This window comes from Grammomys surdaster, unplaced genomic scaffold, assembly GCF_004785775.1.
Source record: "Grammomys surdaster isolate TR1022 unplaced genomic scaffold, NIH_TR_1.0 1136, whole genome shotgun sequence".
Lineage (NCBI taxonomy): Eukaryota > Metazoa > Chordata > Mammalia > Rodentia > Muridae > Grammomys > Grammomys surdaster.
The window spans coordinates 306245-332134 of NW_021605555.1; the positions used below are offsets into that span (position 1 = coordinate 306245).

The window sequence follows — 25890 nt, forward strand, 5'->3', positions numbered from 1 at the left end:
TTGAGAGACCCAGTTTTTTAAGATGCAGTCAGTAACTGGGCCCAGAACCTACCTGAGCAGCGTATACATGTTGCTACTGCCTGGAACCCGTGCAGGCAGTGTGTACATGTCCCCGCCACCTGGATCCTATGCAGGCTAACCCCTTCCACAAGTCTGCATATCCTCATTTTACAGATACACACCCCATCTCATGCTCACCCCTCTGTTAAGAGGCCAGTGACCCAGAGCTAACAAACAGGTTGTGGGTTGTCAGACACTTGCTTAAGGGAGTGATTGTCCAAGCCATCATGCTTGTTGTGTGGCCCCACAGAACTACATGCGCTGCATGCTGCTCAGGGGACGTGAAGTGATGAGGGAAGCCTGAGACCAGCTGCACTGGCTGTACTTTATGTCTGCTCTTTAAAGAGCAAGAACAGACATGATACTGAGAAAGTCAACCATGCTGTCCCTAAGACTGTGAGTCCCCATGTATAAGTTTGTCCTGTTATATGTAGTGATTTGTAGCCATGAAAGGCCAAAAAGTTTCATCCTAAAACTAAGTTATTACTACTAGAGTCCTGTCATCAGAGCAACCCAGACTCTCAACATTCTTCAGGACTGTTATCTGAACTCACCAGGCCCCTGCACTGTAGTCCAGCATCTGCATTAGGACTTAAGGCTGCATTTGAAGGCACTTGGTAGTACCTGCCTGATTTTTAGTCTGGAATATGTGTACATAAATTCAGCTCTCTGACTGGCCAGTTCCTATGTGTTTGAGTGGACTCTGGAAGTACCTGAACTGTGTGAGCTTGCCTGACACCTCTGCAGGGAAGAGCACCCTGCCTAGGGTCCTAGTCAGATGCCGACCGTGTGAATTCAAGACAAATGGGTCCTCACTGGCTCATATCAGGGAATCCTAAGAGGAGAACCATGCTTGCCAGGCTCTCCCTGAAGAAATATAGTTACAGGAATGTGTGTGAGGAGATGGTCCTATTTCAAGACAGCCTAAAACATAGTCTGAGTGGCAGTGGGCTGGAGAGTGAAGGGCATGTGCCAGTTACCCACACCTCTGCCTATGACTGGACTTGTCCCAAGCTTGCCTCAGGCCTGTGACTGCAGTACCTGTCCTGACTGCCCACCCATTGAAGTGGTCTGTTTGTCCACACTGGGGCAGGAATCATGCCTCACACACAGTTTTTACTTCATTGTACACAGCAAGGCTCTTCCTTGTCCTGTCAGGAAGTGTGTTTAATAACCTGCTTGTCCAGTCACAGTGACTACCATTTCCTCCTGCCTTCGCTGCTGCCTTCAAACAGGGACTCTACCTTTTGCAAATTAGCCTAGCTCCTACTTCTGTGTAGACTCTCCATCCTCATTTTCTTTTCATGCTGACTTCTTTCCTATATATTTTACTATGATAGAATGTGTGCACTTGGCCGAGAAGTTTGGCATTTTCCTAGAGTCAAGACTTTTCTCCACACAGGCCCTTGCTGTAGGGTGCCATGCACTTCTGTGGGCCTGGGGTCCCGTAGCCTTAGCTGAGGCTTTCGCTGAAGTTGGAAGCAACAGAGAATATGAGAATACTGAGCCCAGTGATGCCAAGACTGATCGGTGTGATCCAAGCCAGGCACAGAACCAGACGGAGGATGTCCCCTGTGCACAGGGTATCAGGTCTCTGCAGCTCACAGCCTGTGGTTCTTGTCCAGGTCCCACCACACATGGGATTTGATGTCTGATGTACAGCCTACAGGGACAGGGTGTGAAGCAGACAGGAGGCACATGTGCCAGGACCCTGCACGCTGTGCCACCTCTAAACTGAAGAAACAGGAACCCTGGTGATGATGTAAGCATTATTGGAAGGAAAACATAGCTTCCAGTTTCTCCATCCAGTGGCTGCCTCCCAAGTGTAATTCTAGGGGTATAGAAAATCCTTCAGGTTATTAATGTAACCTATAAATATATATAAGCACGAGGTGACAACATTTCATTCAGAATGGAACTGTATTCCTGTTCCCTGAAGCCCTGAGTTTATGACAGTCTAGGTGAAGGAGTCTGGATCAGGGCCAGGGAAAGTCTGTGGGAGATTATCAGTCTCAGCTCTGACAAACAAGCTGGGGAGTGGAATTCAGAGAGAGCCTGTTTGCAAATGCAAAGCCAGCAGCATCTAGCCAGTGTAAATTATTCTTTCATTTGTATCATAGCTCCTTTCCTAAATTCTAGCCCTACTCAAACTGGCTTGTTTAGGAAGGTTTCTATAGGGTTAAGAGAAATGAGCAGAGACCTCCATAAAAACTCTCTGATCTTTCTAGCACCCCTAGATCTTCCACTGACACCTCACCTGGAGTCCTACCAGCACTGGCACCCATTCAGGTACTTGCTCCTGGAGCTGGCTTTCAGTGTGCCTTATGCCCGATGACCAGGCGGGGATATATTATCCCATCTCTGAGGGTAAAGGCCAGAAAAGATCCATGACAGGGGATTCTCATACTTGACCAGAGGGAGAGGAGATGCTGGCCATGTCTTTTAAAAAACTCTTCTTTCTTGGTGAACATAATCTTGGCTTCTCTGTTTACTTTGAGAGGACCATTCTGGGAGGCTAACACGTCTGTTCTCGCCTTATTGCCCCCTGTGTATGGGCACATAGTGCTCGTCCATCTGTTTTTCTGGCCACCAGCATGTGGTTACTCCACCAAGGTTCACCTGTGGCCTTGACTTCATGTTCTCTGACATGTACACTTTATCTAACTGTCTCCACTGTCTGCTTTTGCTTCTTCCTGAACACAAATAACCAAGATGAGCAGGTCTCCTGGAGCAGCCCAAACCTTACTCTTTTGTGATTGGCCCTCTACTGTATGAGGTTCCACACAGGGTCATCAGAAGGTTGGAGCTGCCCAACTACATAGACTTCATGAACTCACAGCTCCAAATATTAAATTAAATAGGCCAGTTGTCACCTGGGAAATTTCAGTTTGTCTGAGATATAGACATATAGACCACCTGGCATCTTTCCATAGGAAGGAATCTCTGCAGTCAAATAGCACTTTTCCCATTAACAATACGCTTCTTGCTACAACCCAAGAGTCATCAGGAAATGAGTTAAATTGTTCTGACCTTTATTGAGCAGATACACCACTAAGGGAGCAGTTAACTCTGAGAGCATATTAGCAGGCACTGGGCCACTGGGTTTTAAGGTGGGATTCTTATCCTCAGTCCATGGTCCAATTTTCCTACTGCTACAGAAGTGATATCATGTGTAAGACACTAACTTGTCCCTCTGTGCCTCTCAGGTTCCCTTCTTAAACCCTCTCATTCAGTCACCTGATTAGGTTGTCATACTGTGTGAACTCCTGACTCCTGCTCTGCAAAGAAGCCCGAAGTCTCTGTCTTTGAGTTACTAGGGCAGTATCTGGATGAACCATGGGAAGATTGCAACATCTTGTTCATCTGCAATGAGGATGCTGCATGCATGGCTTCTCTTACCAAGATTTCTAAGGTAGAAAGAATCCAAACACATATGGCTGGGTCTAGTTTCCTAAATGCAACAAACACTATCTCCAGCTAAACACCAATAAAGGTTGGAGCTGGCTCCTGTGTGGTTGGATTCATGGTGAGGATACACTGGCTAATGGTGTTATATTGTATAGAATAGGAAGGAATTCCTCATCAGAGGAACCAAAATGACAGTGTCTTTGAGCTGATTTATTAAGAAGGAGGGAGATGAAAATAGTCAGAGAGGAATGACACCCAGAAACCAGACCTAGGGATCTAGAGTGAAGAAAGCCAAGAACAGGAGAGCCTGTGTTTTAGAAGAGCTTCTCATGATTTCCATGTGGTCCTGTTGCATTGTGGTGTTAGATATGTTCAGTGAGTGGAAATGTCACATAAGTCATTGGCTGGGTCCCAGAAAGATGGGTGAGACAGGCATAGTCTTTCCATAGAGAGTTTGCCACTTTCCTGACTCTTTCCTTGGAATTTCTTGGGACCTTTCCCTTGAGTGACAGCCTAGAGGAGAAGAAAACAGTTTAGTGACTTGGCCATGTTGTAGACTTAGATAGTGTTTTCTGAAATCATGAGTTAGAGTGTTCCCCTCTCTCCACCCTTCCAGGCTTGATGCTCCAGTGAGCTGGAAATGGTAAAGCAGACTGACCCCCTTTAGCTGTCTTCTCCCAGGCTTTTCAAATGACAAGAGGCAACTAGTCCATTGGAGGTTGCTGGGGTTAGATGGTGACTAGAGACTGTCAAATACCAGAGACACCCAAGAAACAGCAACTCTGCCAAAGCCCTGTTCCAGTAGCCTCCACAGTGAGTCTTTAATTAGTTGTTTTTCTGGAAAATGCCATGTGCAGTCATAGTTCTAATTTTCCAGAATACTAATGTCTAATGTGCCAGACACCAATAATTTTGCTATTCATATTCTTTACAAGATAACTATTTTAAAAGCACAAAAACAGAAGTCAGTTGTGAAGACCATCATTCTTCCATCATGAAGGGAATGTTTTTGGTCTCAGTGACTGATATGGCTGTGTGAGTATTTGTTATTCACTAAGTATTTTAGGTCAATGAGTATTCATTTTCTGAAGAACACTGGCATTTCAGACTTACATAGCCTAGGTGCATGAAGTTAGGCTATTCTATTTTGCTTGGGTGTTACCTCAATATTCCAGTAATCATAATGATTTGGATCATAATTTTTAAAACTTTGGCTATCCAACCTATTGAGAATGAAATCATGTTTGTACTATTTCTAAGTTTGGTTGTCAGATAATTAATGTCCTTCTTCATTGATATCATTGTGAAATGTTCTGCAAAGGAGAAGGCTGAAGACAGAATTTTATATGGCATGGCTCTACCAGACTGTCATTATCCAAGGTGTTTTTTCTCAATGCTCCTGACCCAGATATAAGCTAGTTAACTCTGTTACTGAGTGGGTGTCTCTGCTATACCTCCATGTCTCACTTGACTCTCCTGGGTCCCTAGTGTAGAATTTTTCTTTGTCCCCTGCTGTCCTTGAGGAGCCTCCTGAAGTCCAGCAGCTTGTCCCATTGAGACCAGAGCAATGCATCTTTCTGTGCTTTCTGTGAGTGTTGGTGAAAAACCACACAAGCTCAATCCTCCTTCTCCTTGAGGACAATAGGTCACAGTGACTAACAGCAACTTTCTTCATTGTCTAGCTTGCCTTCTCCTGCCACTGGGAACCAAATCAGTTTAGGCCCCTCTAGAGAGCAGTAGAACAATGTGTTGTTTCTTTCCTTTCATAATCTTGGAAATGAATCCTGAACTCTGAAGAGTCTCAGAACTGAGTACCAGGGGAATCCCAGGTGAAGTTGTGGTAAGTGGTCTGAGCATAGCATTTTAGTGAGTGCCTTCCCCGTGCCATGGATCCCAGAGCTCCCAAGAGACAATACCTTGGCTTTCATACACATTCAATATGAATCATAGCATGAACAATAGAAAGACAAATGTGACCAACTCAGTCATTCCAGAGTACCCAAGACAATGCTGACAGAGAAATTATGACATTTGAGTACAAAACAGGAAGTATGGCCCCATGAGAAGCACAGAGGTCAAGGTGGGAGCCAGCGTGTGGGCTGTTTAGTGGTGCCTCCTTCTTAGACTCCACTTCATTCCCTGGGTTAGAGCCAGGACTTCAAGCAAGAGTGTCATCATGTCAAACACTAGCAGATACATGTTGATTGATAAACTTGTGGTAGCCTATTTTAGTGCTTCATTTTATTGCTGCCATTGGCAATAGCTTTGGGGATGCAAGGGAGGTAGAAGAATGCAGGAATACTACCTGAGGAGTAATATGGAGGGAGCACAGTCAAGCGGGAGTGGGGAGGAGGGATGAGGATGAGCAAGTCTGGGATTTCCAAGCTAGTAGTCATGAGCCTTGCTGTGTCCTTTGGAACCAATGTGACAGGCAAGAGGACAATGGTGGAGGCTAAGAAACCAGCAGCCTGTGAGTTTACAAGGCCATCTCAGTCTCCAGTGAGGTTCAGCATTGACCTATGACCTTATTGTTTTTTTATGATAACTCAAAGTAAAGACACAAAGTTTAGGCAGAGGGTTGAGGGGATAGGATGGATAATAGATGTTTACCGTTGAAGAGGCAAATTCTTGCATAGATTCCTGTGCACACTGACTTGTGAAGGGCAAGTCACCTACAGACCTGGACAGAAGCATACATATGTTCTCATGAACTGACCAGAGTGTAAGACTTTGAGATGTTGCTTCATAGAGACTTTTCAGAGAGAGGATGTTCAGAATAGAGTGGTCTTTGTTGGGCTCGGGTCCTTGTTTCTCTTATTGTTTCTCTGATTGTCATATGGGCCCATGACTTTGCCTGAAGGTTACTCTAGATACTAAGACAGAGGCTAATGCTGATGCTGAAGGCTCACAGCACTTCACAGGTAGGTGAGGCCATCCACATCCCTCACAGCCTTTCATTAGTCACCCAGACTCTTCCTGGTGTGTGCAACAAACGTGCCACCATTTCAGCAGTGCCATAAAGGGGGAAAAATCAGTGATGTGCTATTTCTTATAGTGTTCACTATCAAAATATACATCAATGCACATGCTGGAACTAACTTAAACTGGGAACTGTTTTCAGAATGTAGGTGTTCTGGCAAATTCCCTGCCAAAGTCTGACTCTACCAAGCTGACAAAAGTATGCCAAAAGTTAACTAGCTCAGGAGTCCCTTTCTCTTCTCTATTGGCCTTTACTTCTGTTTCAAAGTTAAAAATGAAGGCACCGTGAGCTATAGAGATCACAGAACTTCATGTTCTGTGTTTGGACTCTTGATGATTCTTAGGAGCCTGAAGAGGCCAGCTGGACTGACTGAGCATTCAGCTCCAGGGACTCCCAAGGATGGCATGCCTGCTCAGGATGTATATAGATGCCACCCACCCAGGTGTTTATGTATTTAGACATCTCAGCCTGTGTATGTGGTCAGAGCTTGTTTTTGCTGGACCCAAGCCTGTGCACTTTATTTCTCTCCTGATTGCCTGGTCTTTGACTCTGTCTGTGACCATCTACGACATGGTTATTCTGTCACAACTCCATGTCCCCTGGATTACTGGAGTTGCTTCCTGGAGTGCTGTTAGCAATCAAATGTTTTTAAAACATTGACAGTTCAGTTCTAGAAAGCTGTTACCTGATAGTTTTTTGGGCAGTTTCTATACAATGACCTTAGCTCAGGAAAACATCAAGCAGCAGTATATGTTTATTCTGCTGCATGACAGAGTGAGACTAGACCAGGGTGGAGTGGGCGGGGACCAGGCACCAGAACTGGCTCTGACTCTTAGAAGAGAATTACAGTGACACATTACAAGGTGGAATGTGTCCAAAGATGTTCACTCTACCTCGGGAGGCCTGTGACCTTAGAATTTGTAAGAAAGACACAGACAGGAACCCAGAGAAGTCCCATAAGTCCTAGGAAGTGACTTTGAGCTTTTCTCATGACCACTCTCCCAATATCTCTTCAGCAGCACTTCCCTCCTCTACAAGCACCTAAAGGGCTTGGGTCATGGCTGTCATCAAGGCCCTTGACAAATGTCACCAATGCACTTGGGAAGCCCAGAGAGATCCCAGGCACCAGCAGGGCTGGCTTGAGGATAATGCCTACGCAGCTCCGTATTTCAGACATGTCCCTCAGATTCCTAATGTATATATTATTCTGATGCCCAACCTATGGAGACTTAAGCCAAGGTGAAGGCTTTCTGGGATGTTTGTTAAGGGATGTCCCATGGCCTTATGTCTGTAGCTTCTTTGAAGGATTAGGACAGTGGGAGCCGTTGACCGACCATGTGCCCATCATGACTTGCTTTTCCCCATCATCTTGGCTCTCTCCTGGGCTTTAGCTCCTAAACAAGAGCTGATTTCCACCAATGTATGAGTGTAAACTCCTTATCGTGCATCCCAGAGCCCAGGAACTATGCTTTAAAACATAGGAAATACACTGAAAATAATGAGATCTAAACATAAATATTTCAAGCACAAAAATATAGAAAATAGCAAAATAGAGTTAACACAAGAGTGAAGTTTTTTTTCCCTTAATCTTACAGTTGGAAAGTTTGGTGAGATCTTTCTCTAGCACTTCCCGATCCTTAAACCCTCTGTGAGGTCCAGCCTGGAGGAAGGATTACCGGATTGGCTTTTCACACCTGTAAAAATTTGCAGGCAGCTAAACACAAGCAGCTGAGCAAACTTTTCTAATCCTTGGTTGCCTGGGTCTACATTTTGATTCTTTCCATAGTTCTAAATTTAAATGTTAAGACGGTATGAGCTGTGCATAAGGAAAGAGAGAAGGAGATTGATGGGGGAAATGGGTCCTGTGTCCCAGGCACATCACCCAGCATGTGTCTGTGACTAGGCAAGGAGGAGATGCTAGCTACTTGGAATAGTCACCTTCTAGGAATATCTGTGACACTGTGTTTCAGAGGCTTTGTGACCATGGTTTATTACTAGCTGCTTAAGTCCCAGACCTCTCAGCCAAGGCCACTTCCCAGCTCCACATACTCTATGTGGAGAACTCTTCCTTGTACACAGGATAGGCTTCCGTTGGGCTTGGCTCACATCACCCTCTTGCCTACTCACAAGGCTGCCCACTTTCCCTTCCTCATTAACCCCTCACCAAGGAGACTGAAGTCATCTGAAGATTGCCCTCCACTCCAACCATGTACAAACTAGGATGGTTGTCCAGGAAGGGTGAGTCAGGTCTTTCATCCACCATTACCAAGGCCTTAAGAGCAGTGAGGAGAACTCAGAGGCCATGATCCTTGTTCAGGCATAAGGGTTAGTACACTGACTACCTCTTACCCAGCCTGGTTGTAGTGTCAAAGACCATGCACTTTCAGATCTCCACTAAATTGGTGTAAGATTCATGCCTCTATTTCTTTGTGTCTTTCTGCCTTTCTGTGTCTCAGTATGAATGGATTCATCAATTTTCCAAGGCTGTAGAGTGTCTAAAGTTAGTACGATGGGGTGGGGAGAACTTGTGTGTTGTAGTGGATTCAAACATCAGGTGTAACACTTTGTACCATGAGCTGGAAGCTGTGGTCCAGCCTCTGCTAATATCATGCTACCCTAGACTTCTTAGTCCTTAAAAATGCTTGTTCAAGAATGCTCAAGGAAACTCTAAGCTTGGAGAAAACAGTACCCTGGTAGTTTCTTACTGAGAAGTCACTGCAGACAGAAGGATATTTTGGCTGTATGTCAAGTTCAATGCCATAATTTAAAATAGACCTTTTAAACTAAGAAAGTATTCACAAATCTAAAACATGTCATCAACCAGATACTTCAGATTTGTGAGTTCACTGACACTGACCAGCTCAAGGCCTGGGTTTCTATCCCTGTGGCCTTCCCTAATCTCACGGTGTCTCATTGGCATGGATGCTAACATCTCTTTATGCATGACCAGCATGGACATAAGACCCAGGTTAGGATCACCCAGCTTCTTCTCATGATGAACTGCTCTTTGCCTCCACTGGCTCTGCATGGGGTTTTCTTGTGGTAGCCAGGCATGCCATGTAGGTTACTGGGAGAAAGTTTACATTCATTGTGATGATCCACAGAGAAGATTTGCCCTGCAATCAGGAGACCCATCATGAATAAATTCATGCTGGAAAAAAATCATAAGCATAAGCAAAATTAGTGAAATCAGTAGTTTTTAAATAGAAGAAGTCTGTTTTAGAAAATAAGAGTGTTTCATAGAAAGTGCAGAACACATTTCTTTTTAAAGATTAAAAGAAAAAAAAACCCAAGCAATTTTTTAAGGAATTGAAAATGAACTTCTGGAGAAGCAACTGCAGGGCCAAGGACTTTTGAACTCAGTTCTGCATTTACTGGAAGAACATTCTCCTAGCAGAGCTATCCCTAAATAAATTGACTGTCCTGTTAGATCAAGATACGAATACTTGATCCTGACACTTACCCTGGAATGCCAGCATTCTTGGAAACATTCCATTGGCCCCCAAGACAGGCAGCTTGATTAAGAAGAGAAATTGGAGGCATGAAGTGTTACCCATGAATCTTGTATTTCCTGTCAGCCTGTGGTCCTGTCAGAGATCTAATGTTTCAGAGGAACCCAAGAGCTCACTGCTCATGAGATGGATGGGCAGGTTAGGATTGTGGGCATGGGAACTAGTATCTGCAGAATGAATTGACTTCTGTCTACAACACCAGACCACCATGAGGCCACATGGAGTCACTGCCCCCTTACCTCAAGGCAGGTCAGTTCTCTCGGATGTTTGTCAGAGTGAATACTCGCAGGGGCACACTTTGGCACCATGGTGCAACTGCCTTTCACATACTGCAAGGCATCACCTTCAAGGGCAATGGATGCTCTTAGCTCTCTCTTCTGAGCATGTCTGTCAGTCTCATATCTGTTTGTCTTGACCTTTGGGAATATTCTTATGCCCCATTCTATGTATCACAAGGCAGTATGGCTCTGAGCTCTGTAGTGGAGCCAACGGACTCTCAGATTATCACAGGGAGCTGACCAATCAATACAAACTTGGCAGGTACAGCCTGTAGATGACTCTGGCCCTTTGTCTGAGTCTCTTTCTCACATCTCCACTATTACCTGATCATCCATGTAGATAAGACGCTCCCTTCACTCTCCTAACCCAGGCTGTCATGAGCAGATTCCTGGGTCCTCATTCCAACCAGTCCTGCCACTTCTCCTTCATCCTGCCCTCTTTGGACATGATGGGCTGTTCTTTTTCCATTTGTTAATGTCTCTAAAACTATTACAAACATAGATGTCGGAGTCTAAAATAAATGGCTTATCAGTTACCTCCTGTAAAACAAAATAAGGATATCATACCTGGGCATCCATTCCAAGCAAGGATCTTGCTTGAGTGGACATTCTCTGAGCAGATGTGACCAATGGCTACCTTCACCATATCCTCCTTTGAGTCTCTTGAGGCTGATAAACACTGGGGAGGTCATGGGTGCACCCCAGGGTTTTACACAGGCCTACCATGCTTTCCCAGTATGTCTCCTCCTTCAGAGGTACCATGGGCCAGCTGACTATACAGCAGGTGGTTAGGAAGCTCCATTTGATGGGCCTTCTGAATCTTTTCCTGTCCTTATTTTCACACCATCAATGCCTGTGTCATCTCCAGTTGTCCAGAAAGAATAGTTTCCAGAAGTTTCTGGAGTCAGTGACCACTCAAAGCAACCTCAGGCTTCTGTTTCCTTCCTGGAGAATGTCTCAGGAGATTCAGGACAGTTTCTCAGAGTCCTTCACCCAGTGGTTATGGCTTGTTCTTTAGATTACAGTCCATTCTTTTAATTGAGCACAGAAGAGATTCACAGTCTTTCTTGTCTCGAGTTCCACACACTCTATGAAAGGCTAACATCTGTTTTCTGCTAAAATGTTTAATGAGTCAAAACAGACCTCCACAGATCCTTGCCACAGGCAGGCAGCATCTGTTTGAATCATAGTAAAAACACACACACTAACCAACCAAACAACCAAACAACCAAACAAAAAACTACCACCACCAACAACAACTACAACAACCAACCTGAGTATCTAAAGGAAAAACGTGAAACCAGAATGTTGTCAGCCACACTAGCATGTTACGCTCTTCCTGCCAGCTGCCATAACTCTGGGTGGAGAAAATATCTCAGAGTTGATAAACAGATACCCCAAGTGGGGTTGAGTGCAGGGAAGATTGGTGATGAAGCACTACCATGCATGTAAAATGCTCTGTGGAAAGTTGAGCTTTAGATACCAGAATAGGTGAATCACTCTATGGTTGAGATCCTACACAGTCATCTCTGGGGCTCACAAGTGTGAATGCCTATGATTCTTGATATGTGTTGCACTGATGTTTAAGAGTGAATCTGCCCTTAAGGAGGCAACCACAGATCTGCCTAATATTGCTTCTAACTAGACTTGGGATTTGAGGAGATATGTAGTGGTCGCTGGCAGCTTCTTGACTTACTACCCTGGGTTAGATCTCCTTATATAAATCCCAGTAGGGAGAACTTGGTGAGTACTGAAAGGGAACCCATACACGCCTGTACTGTGGCTTTAAAGATCAACCCGATCAACCCGAGGCTAAACCCTGAGAATCTTAATCTCATGTCATAATTCAACAACTGTTAGATACCATGATTAATAGTTGCTCTGAGTCAAGGTCAACACTTATGAATTATAGTGGTGCAATTGTGAGGTATGTATACAAAGTGCCTTCATTGAATCATCTCATTCATATGAAGCAAGTCTAACATACTAATTTCTGGATAGTAAATCTTTTTTCCATTGTACAGAGATGTCTGTTATACTTTGTGAATTCCACTAACAGAGCGGGGGAAATGTGCATTTTTTTTAGGTTGTCCTGGTGCCAAAAAGCACGAGTTTCTGACAAGTGTCCTGGATGCGCTCTCCACAGACATGGTTCATGCCGTCTCTGACCCCTCTTCCACTTCTGGCAGGTATACTGTCTTGCTGCAGAGCAATATGCTGGCCTGAAGCCCAGAAATTTGAAGGAATCTGGAAAGCTAAATTCTTCCTGGCCAGTGGCCATGTGAGATCAGGCAGTTCACTTGAATTTCTGAGAGAGAGAGAAAGGCAAAGAGAGAGAGAGAGAGAGAGAGAACCTCATTAGATCAGGAAGACCCTGGGGAACAGCACCACTCTTCATGTTCAGGGGCTCCTGGGGCCTGTGTTTTTGAGTTCTTTGGTTTTTTGTTTTTTGTTTTTTGTTTTTGAGACATGGTTTCTGTGTGTAGCCCTAGCTTTTCTGGAACTCATTCTGCAGACCAGGCTGGCCTTGAACCCAGAGATCCACTACCTCAACCTCCTTAGTACTGAGACTTATTTATTGTTGATACCTGCTCTACACCTTAAGCTTATCTTCTTATTCGGGTTCAAGTGTACAAATGGGGCATTGATCCCACCAACACAGCTCACCCTAGAGATGCTCTCCTGTGTACACTGTAGACACACTGAGGCTTGGGTTCTGTTTCATGGTAGTACCTATAGTGCCTGTGTGCCCACTGCCTCACGGTACAGGGTGATGGAGCTGTCCAGGTGAACAGCTATGACACTTCAATATGTAAACTCACCCTTTTGTGTTCACAATCTCTCACTCTTATTTCTAAAGGAAACACTATTTTAATGGGTTTTTTTTTCCTAAAAATACTGGCTTCCATGCCATCCTGATAACAAGCTCCCGGCTGTCTCATGAATGAAGTCTCCTTAGCAAAAACCCCTTCATCTTATGGTTCTTTTGCTAAGGAAGGAGTAAGGGGAGAAGGAACACTAAGGGAAATGTCACAATTGCATAAGCTAAGGCAAAAGAAGTCACCTAAATTTCAACCTCACGTTTTGTACTGTGGAAGTCACTGATTTGCCTTCTGAGTGTCTGACCCACAATAGCGCCAGGGAGCCCAGTCCCTGGGGGCTGTTGGCATCTGCCTGCTGTGTTTGCCCTCTCATGGAGGAAAGTTCATCTAAACCAGTGGACAATGGTATCCAAAGAGTCCAAAGTGATGGTGTTGATCCTCCACCTTGGGTGAGAGGTGCACATCCTTACTGTACAGCTTCAAGGATTGACTCACAGCCTGACTTACCCGTGTCTCAGAATGTACAGCTTAAAACAATTCCAAAGAAAACTGTCTCGTTGCAGCTTTAAAATTTTTTGATATCACCTTCGACTATCTTCATATATTTAAGTGTATCTTACATATGCAGTAGACAAAGTATCACATTAAGGTAGAGAGCCCGGGACTCTAGATGTCTTTGGTGGATGCTGCTATCTGTTGGGCTAGTGAAGCCCAGGTCTCAGGACAGTGACCTTGGGTTCAAGGCCTTAGGCAATTGAATAACTAAAATGCACACATGTGCTGTGGTGTTCCATGTTCTGAACACACTGGTTGAGCCATTATGAACTACTTTCTGCCTTGTATTTGAAAGAGGCTCTATCAGGTAGTGCACCGGGGTAGACATAGGCTTGAGGATGGGGAGGTGGGAGTCATAGAGTCAGGGGGCGTGTCAGCTTCAACCTTCTGCCTGACATGGTTGTTCATCCTCTAGGTTGTCAGAGCCAGATCCCAGCCACACCCTGGAGGAGAGGGTTGTGCATTGGTACTTCAAGCTGCTTGATAAGAACTCTAGTGGAGACATTGGCAAGAAGGAAATCAAACCCTTTAAGAGGTTCCTGCGAAAGAAATCCAAGCCCAAAAAGTGTGTGAAGAAGTTTGTGGAATACTGCGATATGAACAATGATAAGTCCATCACAGTGCAGGAGCTCATGGGCTGCTTGGGTGTCACCAGAGAGGAGAGTAAAGCCAACACCAAGAAGCGCCACAGTAAGCCTTACTTCACTGCTATGCACTTTAATCATGCTGGGGTTTTGTCGATGGGGTTGCTTTCTGGTCTTCTGTATAGGAGAAACATGGTATGCCACTGGTTGTTGTCACCCATGTAGAAATGACCACAGGTGGTCAGCAGCTTATCACCTGACCCAGAGAGCAGCAAGTCTGAGGAGCATGAACTGAGCACAGTTCTAATGCCCAACCTGCTACTGTTCTAATTACAGTGGCTAACTGTTCAAACATGACTTCCCTCCTGATTTCGGAACCATTGACGCTAGCTGGCCAGCATAGTTTATAGACTCCACTGGAACATTCAGGCCAGGTCAGGGACAGTGAAATCATCACCTCTAGGAGATCAGTTGTCTCAGTGTGTTGATCTGGCTCAGCAGTTGAACATGTCTCTCTGTGGGGGCTGGCCTAAGTTGCCAGATGTAGCAGAAGTAGAGAGAACTCCAGGATAGATAGAGTCTGAAGTTCTGACATTTGATTCTATGATTTGGTGACTGGCTTCATCAACATGTTGGAGCACATGTGTGGAACATGAGTGCATTTCTCCCCTTGTACCTCCAAGCTCTGTGGCTGTGGTCAGGACAACATTAGAGTAATTGGCTGCAGGGACTTTAGATAGCCATCTAAAATAAAAAGTCATCTTTCCATAAATTAGCAAGAGTCATTTCTCCAAGACAGAAATCTAGCCTGGACCCTAATTTAGTTGTATAATGCTGAATGGTCACTGTGGCATATACTGGGGGCAGGAGAGATATAGGGAGGGAGATGTTTTGCCTTCTGGGAAACCACATGGTATAGATCACAGTTGGAATGGCTTCGAATGGGGATCTGGGCTCAACATGTTCCTTTGAGTGAGGTGGCTGTCTGCTCAGGACAGAGGACTGCTGGGAATCATGAACTCAGAACAGGGTGTGGAGGCAGAGCTATTGTAGGTGTTGGCCTGCAAAGAGGGAATGTGATGAGACATCGGGTGACTACAAAGCAGCTCTGGAATGGGGATACCTGGTCCTGGAAAGGAATTGGCAGGGCTACAGTTAGAGAAGTAGAGTCCAGCTTTCCTTGCTGCCTTTGAGTCACCTATTAGAATTCTGATGAGTTGCTATGGTTGGAGGTACAGTCTGGGCTTAGGAGACAGGAGCATCTCAGATACTGACCTGTGTGTACTTGTGAGCCAGCAGGAAATGGCTATCTAATACTATCATGGAACTGACAGTGAATAGGGAGAAAGGAGGGAGATGAGATGGGTCCATTGTGGACAGACAGCAACTGTCTATGGCCAGGAGGGAATGAATGAAGTCACACAGAGGCCATTACAAAGTAGGAAGGAAGGTTGGAGAAGACCCCCCTCCCCAAGACTCTGGCCAAGGAGGGACTTCAGCCAAGTGAGAGAGGCTGAACTCTCTGAGCAGAGACCAAAGTGAGGCAGAGAGGCACCTGAAGTAGAGTGTCCATGTAGCATTGGAGTGGGTACTTCACTGAGAGTAGAAAGGGGAGCCTCCCAATCTCCAAACCAAGGACAAACAGCACATGAGTGAAATGAGCCAAAGCTAATGTTTTCTAATTTTAATACTGAACCAAAATATTTCAAAGAACAGAATGTGTGTGGGTGTGGCTCAGGCTCACTCCGTGCTTTTCTTTTTGGTCAGGATTTGGGATAAAACAAGGCACTCTCCTAGTGTTACAGTAGGGCATTTCTGTTAGACAATGTTACCATAGTGATTTAAAACCCCACTCTTCCAAATCTAGCCTCAGGTCTCTATGAGTACATTGTCATTTGACCAAGCCTGCTGATTGCTGATGTTGAGCCTGTCATTGAGGAGTATTTGACTAGCAATAATGTCTTTTCCCCTTCCAGCCCCCAGAGGAAATGCTGAAAGTACTTCTTCTAATAGACAGGTGAGTATGTCTGTGCTGCAGACTTTATTATATTCCAATCTACTTAAACTTTACAAGAGAAATCCAGGGTCTAGGTGTAGGATAAGGGGCAATGGTACCTTCAGAAAAACCAGACACCTCAGTTAAGGCAGCTACACGTGAGAGTATTTGGAACAAAGAAACTTTTTGTCAAATTCTGCCTGTGATCACCGACCAGCTAAATCCTTTATTTAAAGACTCTGTCCTTTTTTTAAAAAAAAATAATTTGAAATTCTAATTTATTTGTTAATTTAGAGATGTGTTTCCAAGTTGTGTGGTAGAAATAGTTAGGGGAGCTGGTGTTTGTTTCTTAAATATTAAGGAGATGCTGGACAGGAGACACTCTGCCCCTCAAATAACCCACTCACCTGGAGATCAACAGAGGCAGGAGTTCATCTCACAAAGAGATTTTCAGTTCCTTACTGTGTTAACAAACATTTGTGTTTCTGAGGCCACATTTCTAGATGTACAATTAAAGGGTACAGTTGTGGTCCCCAAGTCCCAGCCACAGCCTAAGTGGGGACACTTTCCAGGGTTCTTTGCCCAAAGCCAGGCAAGCTGAGCTCTCTCTGACTCTGGTATGTTATCTGTTTACTTTGGCTGCACCTGTTTGATGCCAGGCGGAGGGAGGGTCCCTGTTTGTTGTGGGTTTTAAGTAGGGACCTCCTGTACACACCTTGGAGGGAACTGAAAGCCATTTCATTAGGAAGGACATGTGATTCATTTTCCTTTGTTTAGTAAATGTTTATGGTTTTAACTTTTCCAGTCACACTGCAAATCACTTACACTTGCAAAGGGGGCAGGTCTGAGAGCAATTACCCAGCTGCCTCCGAAGGCTTCCCAGGGGCTGTTTGCTCTAGCTAATGGCAACTCTCTGGCACACATGTGCCATGCAATTTTAAATAGCGCTCCTCCACCCCAAACCAAACCTTCCACTTCAGTATTCTTCCAGAAAACAAGCAGACCAGTGTGGTTTCTCTATGTTTCTTACAGCACTTCAATGCACAGAGCAAATCCCTACCAGTCTTACTGTATGCCATGAGTTGATGTCAGCGGGTCAGAAATCAAAACATTCTAGGTAACTTCATATCTGGCTCAGTAAGGATTAGAGCTGTGTGCTTGGGTATCTGGATATGACTACCAAGGACAACCCTCTTCCCCAGTAGTCCTGATCATCTTCAGTAATGACTAAAATACATCAGAAGACCTTACAATTAAGACAAAGCTTTCATCAGCTTTAGTATAGAGGTTATTCACCTCCTTGTCGTGTTATCAGAAGGAAGGAAAGACACCCTAAGATTCAAAGTTTAGTATTTTAGGTATCAGATCAACCTCCATTTATACAGAGTATTGCTGCACTTGATCAAAAGATGGCTGCCTTTTTCTTTTCTTCCGTTCTCTAAAGTCCTTTGAAAGTTCATGTTGTGAAGGACAGCAAGAGACTGTGAACACAAATGTAAGCTGCATTTCTTCTTAGGTAAAACTAGAAAGACAGAGGGATCAAGGAAAAACATTAAATAGTATAAGACTGTTCAGGCTGGGGGCAAAGGTAACCCAAGTTGAAGTCTGGTGTCTGCAAGTTTAGGACTACCCTGTACCATGTAGTAGTTCACTTAGGATATTTGAAGTCAATGCAGTCTTTCTCAAATGATATATTTTCCTGGTGATTTCAAGGGAAGAAAAGACTTCCTAAACAACAGGCCCACTCTTCCTTAACTGTAAGGTGTCTCCTCCTTTCCTGTCTGGTTTCCTCATAGCAAGTAGGTTTACTTCCAGAAGCAAACCTTTGTCTGCATAGGGAAGACACAGACATCTTCATAAGAGTTCCTTTGTTTTGTTTTTCCAGGCCAGAAAACAAGGATGAACAACTGACTACTCAAGACAGTTCCTAGACATGTGGGAATCTCCCTCACCAAAGAGCAATTAAAAAACAAAACACATATAGTATTTGCACTTTGTACTTTAAATGTAAATTCACTTTGTAGAAATGAGATATTTAAACGGACTGTTGTGATCTGTGAAAATGGAAGGCTGGCTTCGGGAAATTAATCACATACAATGTATGTGTCCTTGTTTGACCTTCAAGATCTGTGCTGATGGGGTGGGTTTTAAATGCATTTCAACTTCACTTCCTTGTCCCTCTGTGGAGAGAGGGCCTGGTTTATTCCCTTGCCCTTTCCTCTGCCTATAGTCTCCATTGCCTTGCTCTCAGTGCTCTTGATGCAAGCCAGAGCCTACCATATCCTTAGAAGTTTGCAGTGGTTGCCTGTTCCATAAAGTTTTGCTCTCTAGAGATGTCACTCACACCATGGGTCACACAGGCACTAGCCCAATCATAACCTTAACTTCCAATAGCCCCTGTTTGAGGCTATGCTGTCAGACTCTGTCAGACTCCAGTTTTAGCTTCTGCTTGAGTTTTAACTCTGCCTGAACCAACCCTACTGTTAAATCTCCAGGGAGCTGAGTGGGCAAGCAGCCAGAGAGTCTTTTTTCAGAGGGCAAATTTAACTCTGGCCGACTGGCTCCATCTCATTGGCTCAGGAAGGATCCAGTCCACCTGCCTCAGTTCTCAGTGTCCAGGTCATCCTGCTAGGGTCCACCCAAGAGGAAAAATGTCTTCTACAGAGATCATGGACCACATCCTGAGGAAGGCACGGCTAGACATCGTTCCAAGAGTGCTGAACAACAGCAGCTGAATGAATGTCACTTTCATTCTGTGGAGGCCTGGAAGGATTGAGGGGATTCATCCAAGGCCTTATGAGAGGAAGGTTAGGAACTGGATGACCTCTCACACTGTGAGAGACTGGACTGGACTGGACTGGGTGTATGGTTGGCTGTCACTCTCTGACCTAGGTCAGTCTGTACTCTCTGTTCTCAAGGAACAGTGGCAGATGGGGGAGAGCTGAGACAATTCTTTCAGATTGAGGTTATTTGGAAAACTGTTCACGGTCCCCAATCTCTCAATATATGTCTGTGGATGCATTGTGAACACACGCTGCATAAGGCCTTTGCTCATTTGAACAGTGTAGAGGCAAGAAATGACCAGCTCACGTCAACACTATCTACAAACGAGTATGTTTTGGATAATCTTTTATATTTCTGAACTCTGAATTTAATCATTTTTATTAGATTAAAATATGCGATTAAACTGTATTAGTCTTCTTTTCAGCATTTCATAATTGATTAGTGTCTTAAAATTTTGTTTTAGATTATTCTACATGTGTGAGAGTCTTGCCTGTGTGTATGTCTATGTGCCTAGTTCATGCTTGGTGCCCATGGAGGTCAGAAGAGAGCATAACATCTCCTAGAATTGTAGTTATAGACAGTTGTGAGCTACTATATGAGATTGAACTTGGTGCTGAGATTGAACTTGGTTTCTCTGCAAGAACAACAAATGCTCTTACACTGCGTTACCTCTCCAGATCCTCAAGATAGCTTACTGTAAAAAGTGTCTACTAGTGGAAGCCAAAGTCGTGGGTGCTAGCCCAGCAGATTTGGGTCTAATTTTGCCTGTCAAGGGAGGCTGTGTGATGTGGGACATATTTCTCAACTTTTCTGAACCTTGGGGTTTCTCCTACAGGACAGGAGTGCTGGTACATTCCCCGTGACAGGTGGGATATATGAGTTAATAGTTGTGAATGCCTCAATCTTCCTTGTGTGATACACTAGAAGTTTCTATGCCATCACTGTGTGACAGAGCTCCAGGATGGATTAACACCACCTGCCCTATGCTTCTCCTGCTGCAGACACTCCAGACATGACAGAAGCAGTAAACGGTGCCTTGTTTTATTAAAGCTAGTGTTGTTCCCTGAGTCACATAACCAGAACCCCGAAGGTGACATTTGCCTTCTCCAATTCAAACCTCCAGAGGTCTGAACCACCCTGATTGGCTCCATGATATCTCATGAAAACTCTTGAAGTCCTTCCCCCTGGTCAACCTCATCCAGTATCTCCACTTCATCTCGGGTCCTCCAAACTCAGAGAAGAAAGACTCTCAGTCTGAACATTGATGACACACACAGGGGAAGAGAATGAGAAAGCCGGAAAGGCACAGACAGGAGAAAGGGTTTAGACCAGGTTCTGAAGAAGGCACAAGAAAGGACAGAATGTTCAGGAGGCTGACAGATCATGGGTGAGGCAGGAGCCACACATGGTTCTGATTGCAGGGCATTAATACTGAAAATCTAAACCAGCAGCTGGCTCCCCTCTCTGCCCACAATAGCTACATTTAGGGTTGGAGTCCTCCCTAGAATGCCCCGCCACCCTCCTCCTGTTTGAAAAGGTTCTCCTGCTTCCTCTCCGTCCAACTTGGATGCCTTCAGAAGCACACTGAGCACCTCACACATCATTTGCACACATGCCACACCTGATCAGTTTCCATTATCAAGGTGAAATAGCTCAGCTCTTGCTGAAACTGATGTGGACATGACTAATGTCATCTTAGGCTTCCAAGTTCAAAACCAAATTGTGCAGGCAACAGAGCTACTCCAGAAAGCCAGGAAAAAGCAACACACACACGTAAAAGCTGAAATCAGGGGAACGATTGATGGTGGTGAGGGTAGTCAGGATGCTGGTGTTAATAATAGGATGGTGACTATGGTGAGTGTTAATTGTGGTGGCAGTAACAGTGATGATGGTGATGATGGTGATGATACAATGATGATTATGCTGGCGGTGGTTACGATACTGGTGACTGTGATAATAATGTGATAGTGGCAATGGTGGTATTGATGATGTTAACAGTCAGGATTGGTGGTGGTGGTCATGGTGATGTGGTGACTGTGATGATGCTAGTTATGATTACCACCACGATCATCATGTCCACCACCATCAGATTATAATCCCAATAACCCTCCTCCTGTCATTCAAGTAGGATGACGACGAGGAAGCAGGAAAGTCTTTTCAAACAGGAGGAGGGTGACAGTGATTATAATGGTGATGGTGGTGGTGGTAAGAATGGTGGTGGTGGTCATGATGATGATGGTGGTGGTGGTGGTTGTGGTGGTGGTGGTGGTCATGATGATGATGGTGGTGGTGGTGGTACTACTGCTGCTGCTACAGGATAATGGTGACTGAGGGGAAAGATGATTTTCATCTTAATACCATAGCCTACCCCACAGGCCAAAATTTGAAGCATTTTGAGTAATTAGATATCAAGACATTTTTAGTATTTCTTCTCTTTCAAAAGATTCGTTGGCCATCCTTTTCCTCTTTTTCCTGCAGTGCGACAAACAACTCCCTGGAAGACTTAGCAGCTCAAGCATCTCTGTTTTGTTTCTGTTCTCGCCTCTGTGTGTGGCCTGGGATAGCCAAGTAGTCAGGACCTTGTTGGACCTGGTTCTGGGCCCCATGTTGGACACAGAGCTACTCTCGGCTCTTGTCCTTTGGATGAATGTGCCTTGAGGCATCTTCTCTACTGATTGTACTGAGACATAGTGAGCTCAGCTGCTTAAGTGCCCACTTGTCTGTCTGTGCTCACATGTCTGTCATGTGAGTCAGCAAACGCCACAGGCCAGGAAGCCATGGCAGGGGAAAATTCAGGACAGAGCTACACTCCTGGGGCCCAGTCTGCACATAGTGTATGTGGATATTCTGGTAACAGAGCACTAGTTTTCTGAGGGAGTATGTAGAAAGGGAGTGAATGCTGGGCACTGTGAGGAGAATGTAACTGTGGGCTACACATTGACCTACAGTGTGGTTCATGGCAGATGTGCCACCGTATCATAAAGGTCCCCACCACCTCCACTCAGCATTACTACAAACCAAACAGTGCCTCCATCCTAGGCATCCTGGGGGTTATTTATTATGTAATAAATAATAAATAAGTATAAATACTAAGTTGTTAGTGATGTGAAGGACGTTCTGGGGTATTCCGCAGCATCCCATGGTTGGTCTGATTAATTCACATCTAGCTTTGATGTTTCTCCTAACAGGTCACTTGAGTCTGAATCCCAGAAGTCTATCAGGTTGCAAAGTACAGACCCTTCCAGCAGCAGAGGCAATCCCTCTAAGGTCTAAGAATGGACCAAGGGAACAGAGCAGGAGAGGATCTTGTTTCTTAGAAACAGAAGTTATTAAGGGAAATAACAGTGACCTAGGAACTCGGTTAATTTTCTCAGCAAATTTCTGGTTTTTCAGGCAGAAACCAGATGCATGGGCTGATGCAGTCAGCTGTTCTGTGGTTCACTCAGACCCCTGGGTCCTGGTTTTGAGGTTTGTCTGTCTCCATACTGTCTAAGGGCCCCTGACGGTGCCTCAGGACCCGAGGAAGGAAGGCTGGTGGGGAAGCTAGGAAAGCTTGGACATGCTACATTTTGCTTCATGCTTTTAGTTTTCCATGCTCTAGCCAGTAGAACCCCATCAAATCTCTGGCCAGAAGCTATGACTTCAGCCTCTTCACTGTCCTCTCCCTGCCTCAGACAAGAAGGGAATCCGAGAATCGGCAGAGGGGAGAGGTCTGCTCCTCAGACAGAGCGGCTTTGCCTCAAGGCATTCTTGGTGGAGCAATGACACCTCATGATTTTTATCTATCTTATGTATTTTATGTGATGTAAATGGTTCCTCTCCTGCCTCTTGCCTCTGGATTCCTGAGTGCTTAGTAACAATGATAAGTGGGCTGCCTAATTCAGTTCATGTGTGTTACACAGCAGGGAGGTTTTATACGGCCTTCTGTTAAGTCTTTCACTTCAGAACAAATATTTTTATCCTCGAGTTAAAATTGAAATCATACCCAGTAAATAAATAATAAATAAATGTAAATGCTAAGTGTTTTGCTGCCAAAGTTAGAGTTTCGATATCCCCTACAACCTGATATGATGTCCTCCCCAGTGAAAATGGTTCCTTATTAGAGGAAAAACGTATCTGTATTGCTTCTGAGCATCTTTTAGTGAGGCTGGACTCACTAAAAGGGTTCTTCTGTGTGCTTCAGTTTTAATTTACATATTCATGATCTCCCTCATGATCATTAGGTTCAATCACTTAATACATGCCAAACCATTTATTTTTGCATAAGGAAAGGGTCTTCTAACTTGGTGAGAAATTTTACTAACTGAGCTTTGCCATAATGAAATAAATCCATTACCTTGTTTTTCAAGACAAGGATTCTAGAGAGCAAGTTTTCTTTGAACTCATGATCTTCCTGCCTCAGCCTCCCAATTAGTTGGGATTACTAATGAATACCGTGACATCGATAATAAGGAAGTTATTTTTAAAAGTAATATGAAATAAAACGGCCTGTATGGGGGATGGTCAGAGGGCAGCTTGAATTTTCAATTTTTTTTCTGTAACATCAGGAAGCAGCAGCCTGCAGCCTGAGTCTGGCCTTTTGAGAGATGCAGGTACATACGAACCAAACTTTAGTGGACCAGGTTTTCTCTGACACTGTATCTCAACAGATGTAATGACAGTTTTGACTCCCTGAGCTTTCCAGAGTAACCATCTCCATTTGTAACAAAGAGAAGAGCCCAAGTGGATGGCATCTATCTTGAACTCTCCCCTCCCCTTCCGTCACTGGACAGACCATTACCTAATTTGGCACAATGAAGGAGTGGGAATTTTGCAGTGAGAATCCACACCAAGCACATAGAATCCTGTAGTCTATGAAGCGAGGGAGAGACAACAGCTCGTGCTCTATCTGCTTTCTATCTACTTGATAACCAACCAGTTAGCCACCAAAGACTGTTGGCAGGGCATGGTGGTGTTGTCCTGTCACCTCAGATCTTGGGAGGCTCAGACAGGAGAATTTGTAGCTTAAAGCTAGGCCAGCCAAGCTCTCAAAGTGAGTTAGATGCCAGCCTGCTTCTGGGCTACTATAAAATTCCTCCTGTTTGAGTGGAAGAAGGAAAAGGACCCACATATCCACAAAGATGTCATAAATTAAGAGGTTTGTGTAAGAGTATAAGCATTGCTTCATCTCTTTTGAGACACTGATTTATCTTTTAGCATATCTAAATGGATGTCCCCGAAAACACCAATTAAATAAAATAAAAGGCGTTATGTTGCTTATAAGAGAAAAAAATGTATTTAGCTCAGATAAGAGATTCAAGTCAAACATTTGGTGGTCCCAGTCTGGCTATTTGGGAGGGCAGATGGCCACCATGCGTATTTATCCCATATCCCAGTGATCTGTAGATTCCTCCAAAGGGCCATACTCTCTAAATGTTCTACCAGATCCCAAAAGTACCATGATGGGGATCACCCTTCAGCTCCTGGCTTTTGAGTGACGCTCAATATCCAAAGCAAAACCATATAAAAAATTTGGGTCATCATTAATTATCATTGACAGGCACATTCTAAAATAGTGTAAATAATGACTACCCTTACATTGTCAGATCACTGGGGTACTGGTGGAGAGTGGCTTCCTCCTGCATGGGGAGAGAGTGCTAGATCGTCACAAGGCCAGTTCATATTGGCATCCTCAAAGCAAAATTAGGTCTCCACGACCACCATTGCAAAGTCCTCAAATTCTTGAAAGCACTGCCCAAGCCTTGGAGTCCTCACCATTAAATCAGCATGTTCTCTGTAACTTGATTTCACGGTCTCAGTATGTCTTTAAGTCAATGAAAACTCTTTCCTTTTACACCTTCTACCCCATCTTGCAAAAGGATGTGGAGATGCCATCATTCATGTTCTCTAGACATGAGATAATTTCCAGGGAGCTTGTCCTGTCAACCTGGAGGAACTACAATGTTCAGATCCTGCATCCCCGTAGAGGGAACATGGGGCTGCTTTCAGTCTCATTTCATTGAGATGAAATGCAGATAGACTAATAAAAAGAAAATGTTTCTTTTAAACAAAATTTGGAAAGAAAGATAGTCACAACCTCAGCTGGTTACCTTTAGGGCACCAAAAAGCCCTATGAACAAATAAATGCTCCCAGCAGTAAGACCAACGATTCTTATTTGATTACAAACCCAACCTGGTTTTCATCAGTTAGACCCATTCCCTTTGGGAAGCTTCTCTTCTGAGTGATCTAAGTGTTCCTCAGTGAGGCAGAGCTGGGCTGATCCCTCTGGTCCATTTTTCAGTGACCTTTCCGAGGGTTTGCCATTGATGTTCCTGTGAGTGGTCAGGGACAGGGAGCTGTGTACTTTCTTTTTTGAAGCGACCCCTCTTTGTTGAAGTGTCTTCCCTCCATTTGTGTTTCAGCTACTGGGCATGTATCAATACTCAGGCAAGCACACTGACTGACATAGGGGAAATGGGCGGGTACCAAAGATGTCATTTCAATATAGAAGGCAGCAGGAGTTGGAAGAGACCTTTGGGTATGCTTTAGGTTGATTTAGGAGTGGGGTGTCAGCCTGTGTGAGCTGGCCATTTTTTTCCTTTTACTTTTCTGAATTTCAGCTCCCTTGAAAAACAAGAACGTCATTTTCACCTCACAGGATAACATCTAACAGGGCTCCAGAGGAGGGTCACATGATCTTGCTGCTTATTGCCTGCCTTCTGTGCTCCAGCCTCCCTGTAGAGAGGTTCTAAAGACCACCCCCCAACACACACATGCTCCACTATCCCCCGTAGGACTCCTGCTGGGACTCCCTGCCCTCTTGGCTGTTGGTCTATGACGCTGAGCAGCCATTGCCAGTACCCAGCATGGCACTGGTACTCCTGAGATTGCCCCATTTCTATTCACTATGAGCTTCTATCTACTGGACTCT

At 44.6% G+C, this 25890-nt stretch overlaps 1 protein-coding gene across 1 annotated transcript in view; it reads left to right on the forward strand.

Annotated features, from left to right (window-relative positions):
* Smoc2 (SPARC related modular calcium binding 2) overlaps positions 1–19410 on the forward strand; it is a 129694-nt gene extending 110284 nt beyond the window's left edge. Inside the window, exons 10-13 of the mRNA XM_028783487.1 lie at positions 12325–12427; positions 14031–14305; positions 16176–16216; positions 18081–19410. Of these exons, the coding sequence (XP_028639320.1) occupies positions 12325–12427; positions 14031–14305; positions 16176–16216; positions 18081–18098 (437 nt within the window). The 3' untranslated portion in view covers positions 18099–19410. The remainder of the gene's footprint in view (positions 1–12324; positions 12428–14030; positions 14306–16175; positions 16217–18080) is intronic.
* Positions 19411–25890: the final 6480 nt, after the last annotated feature.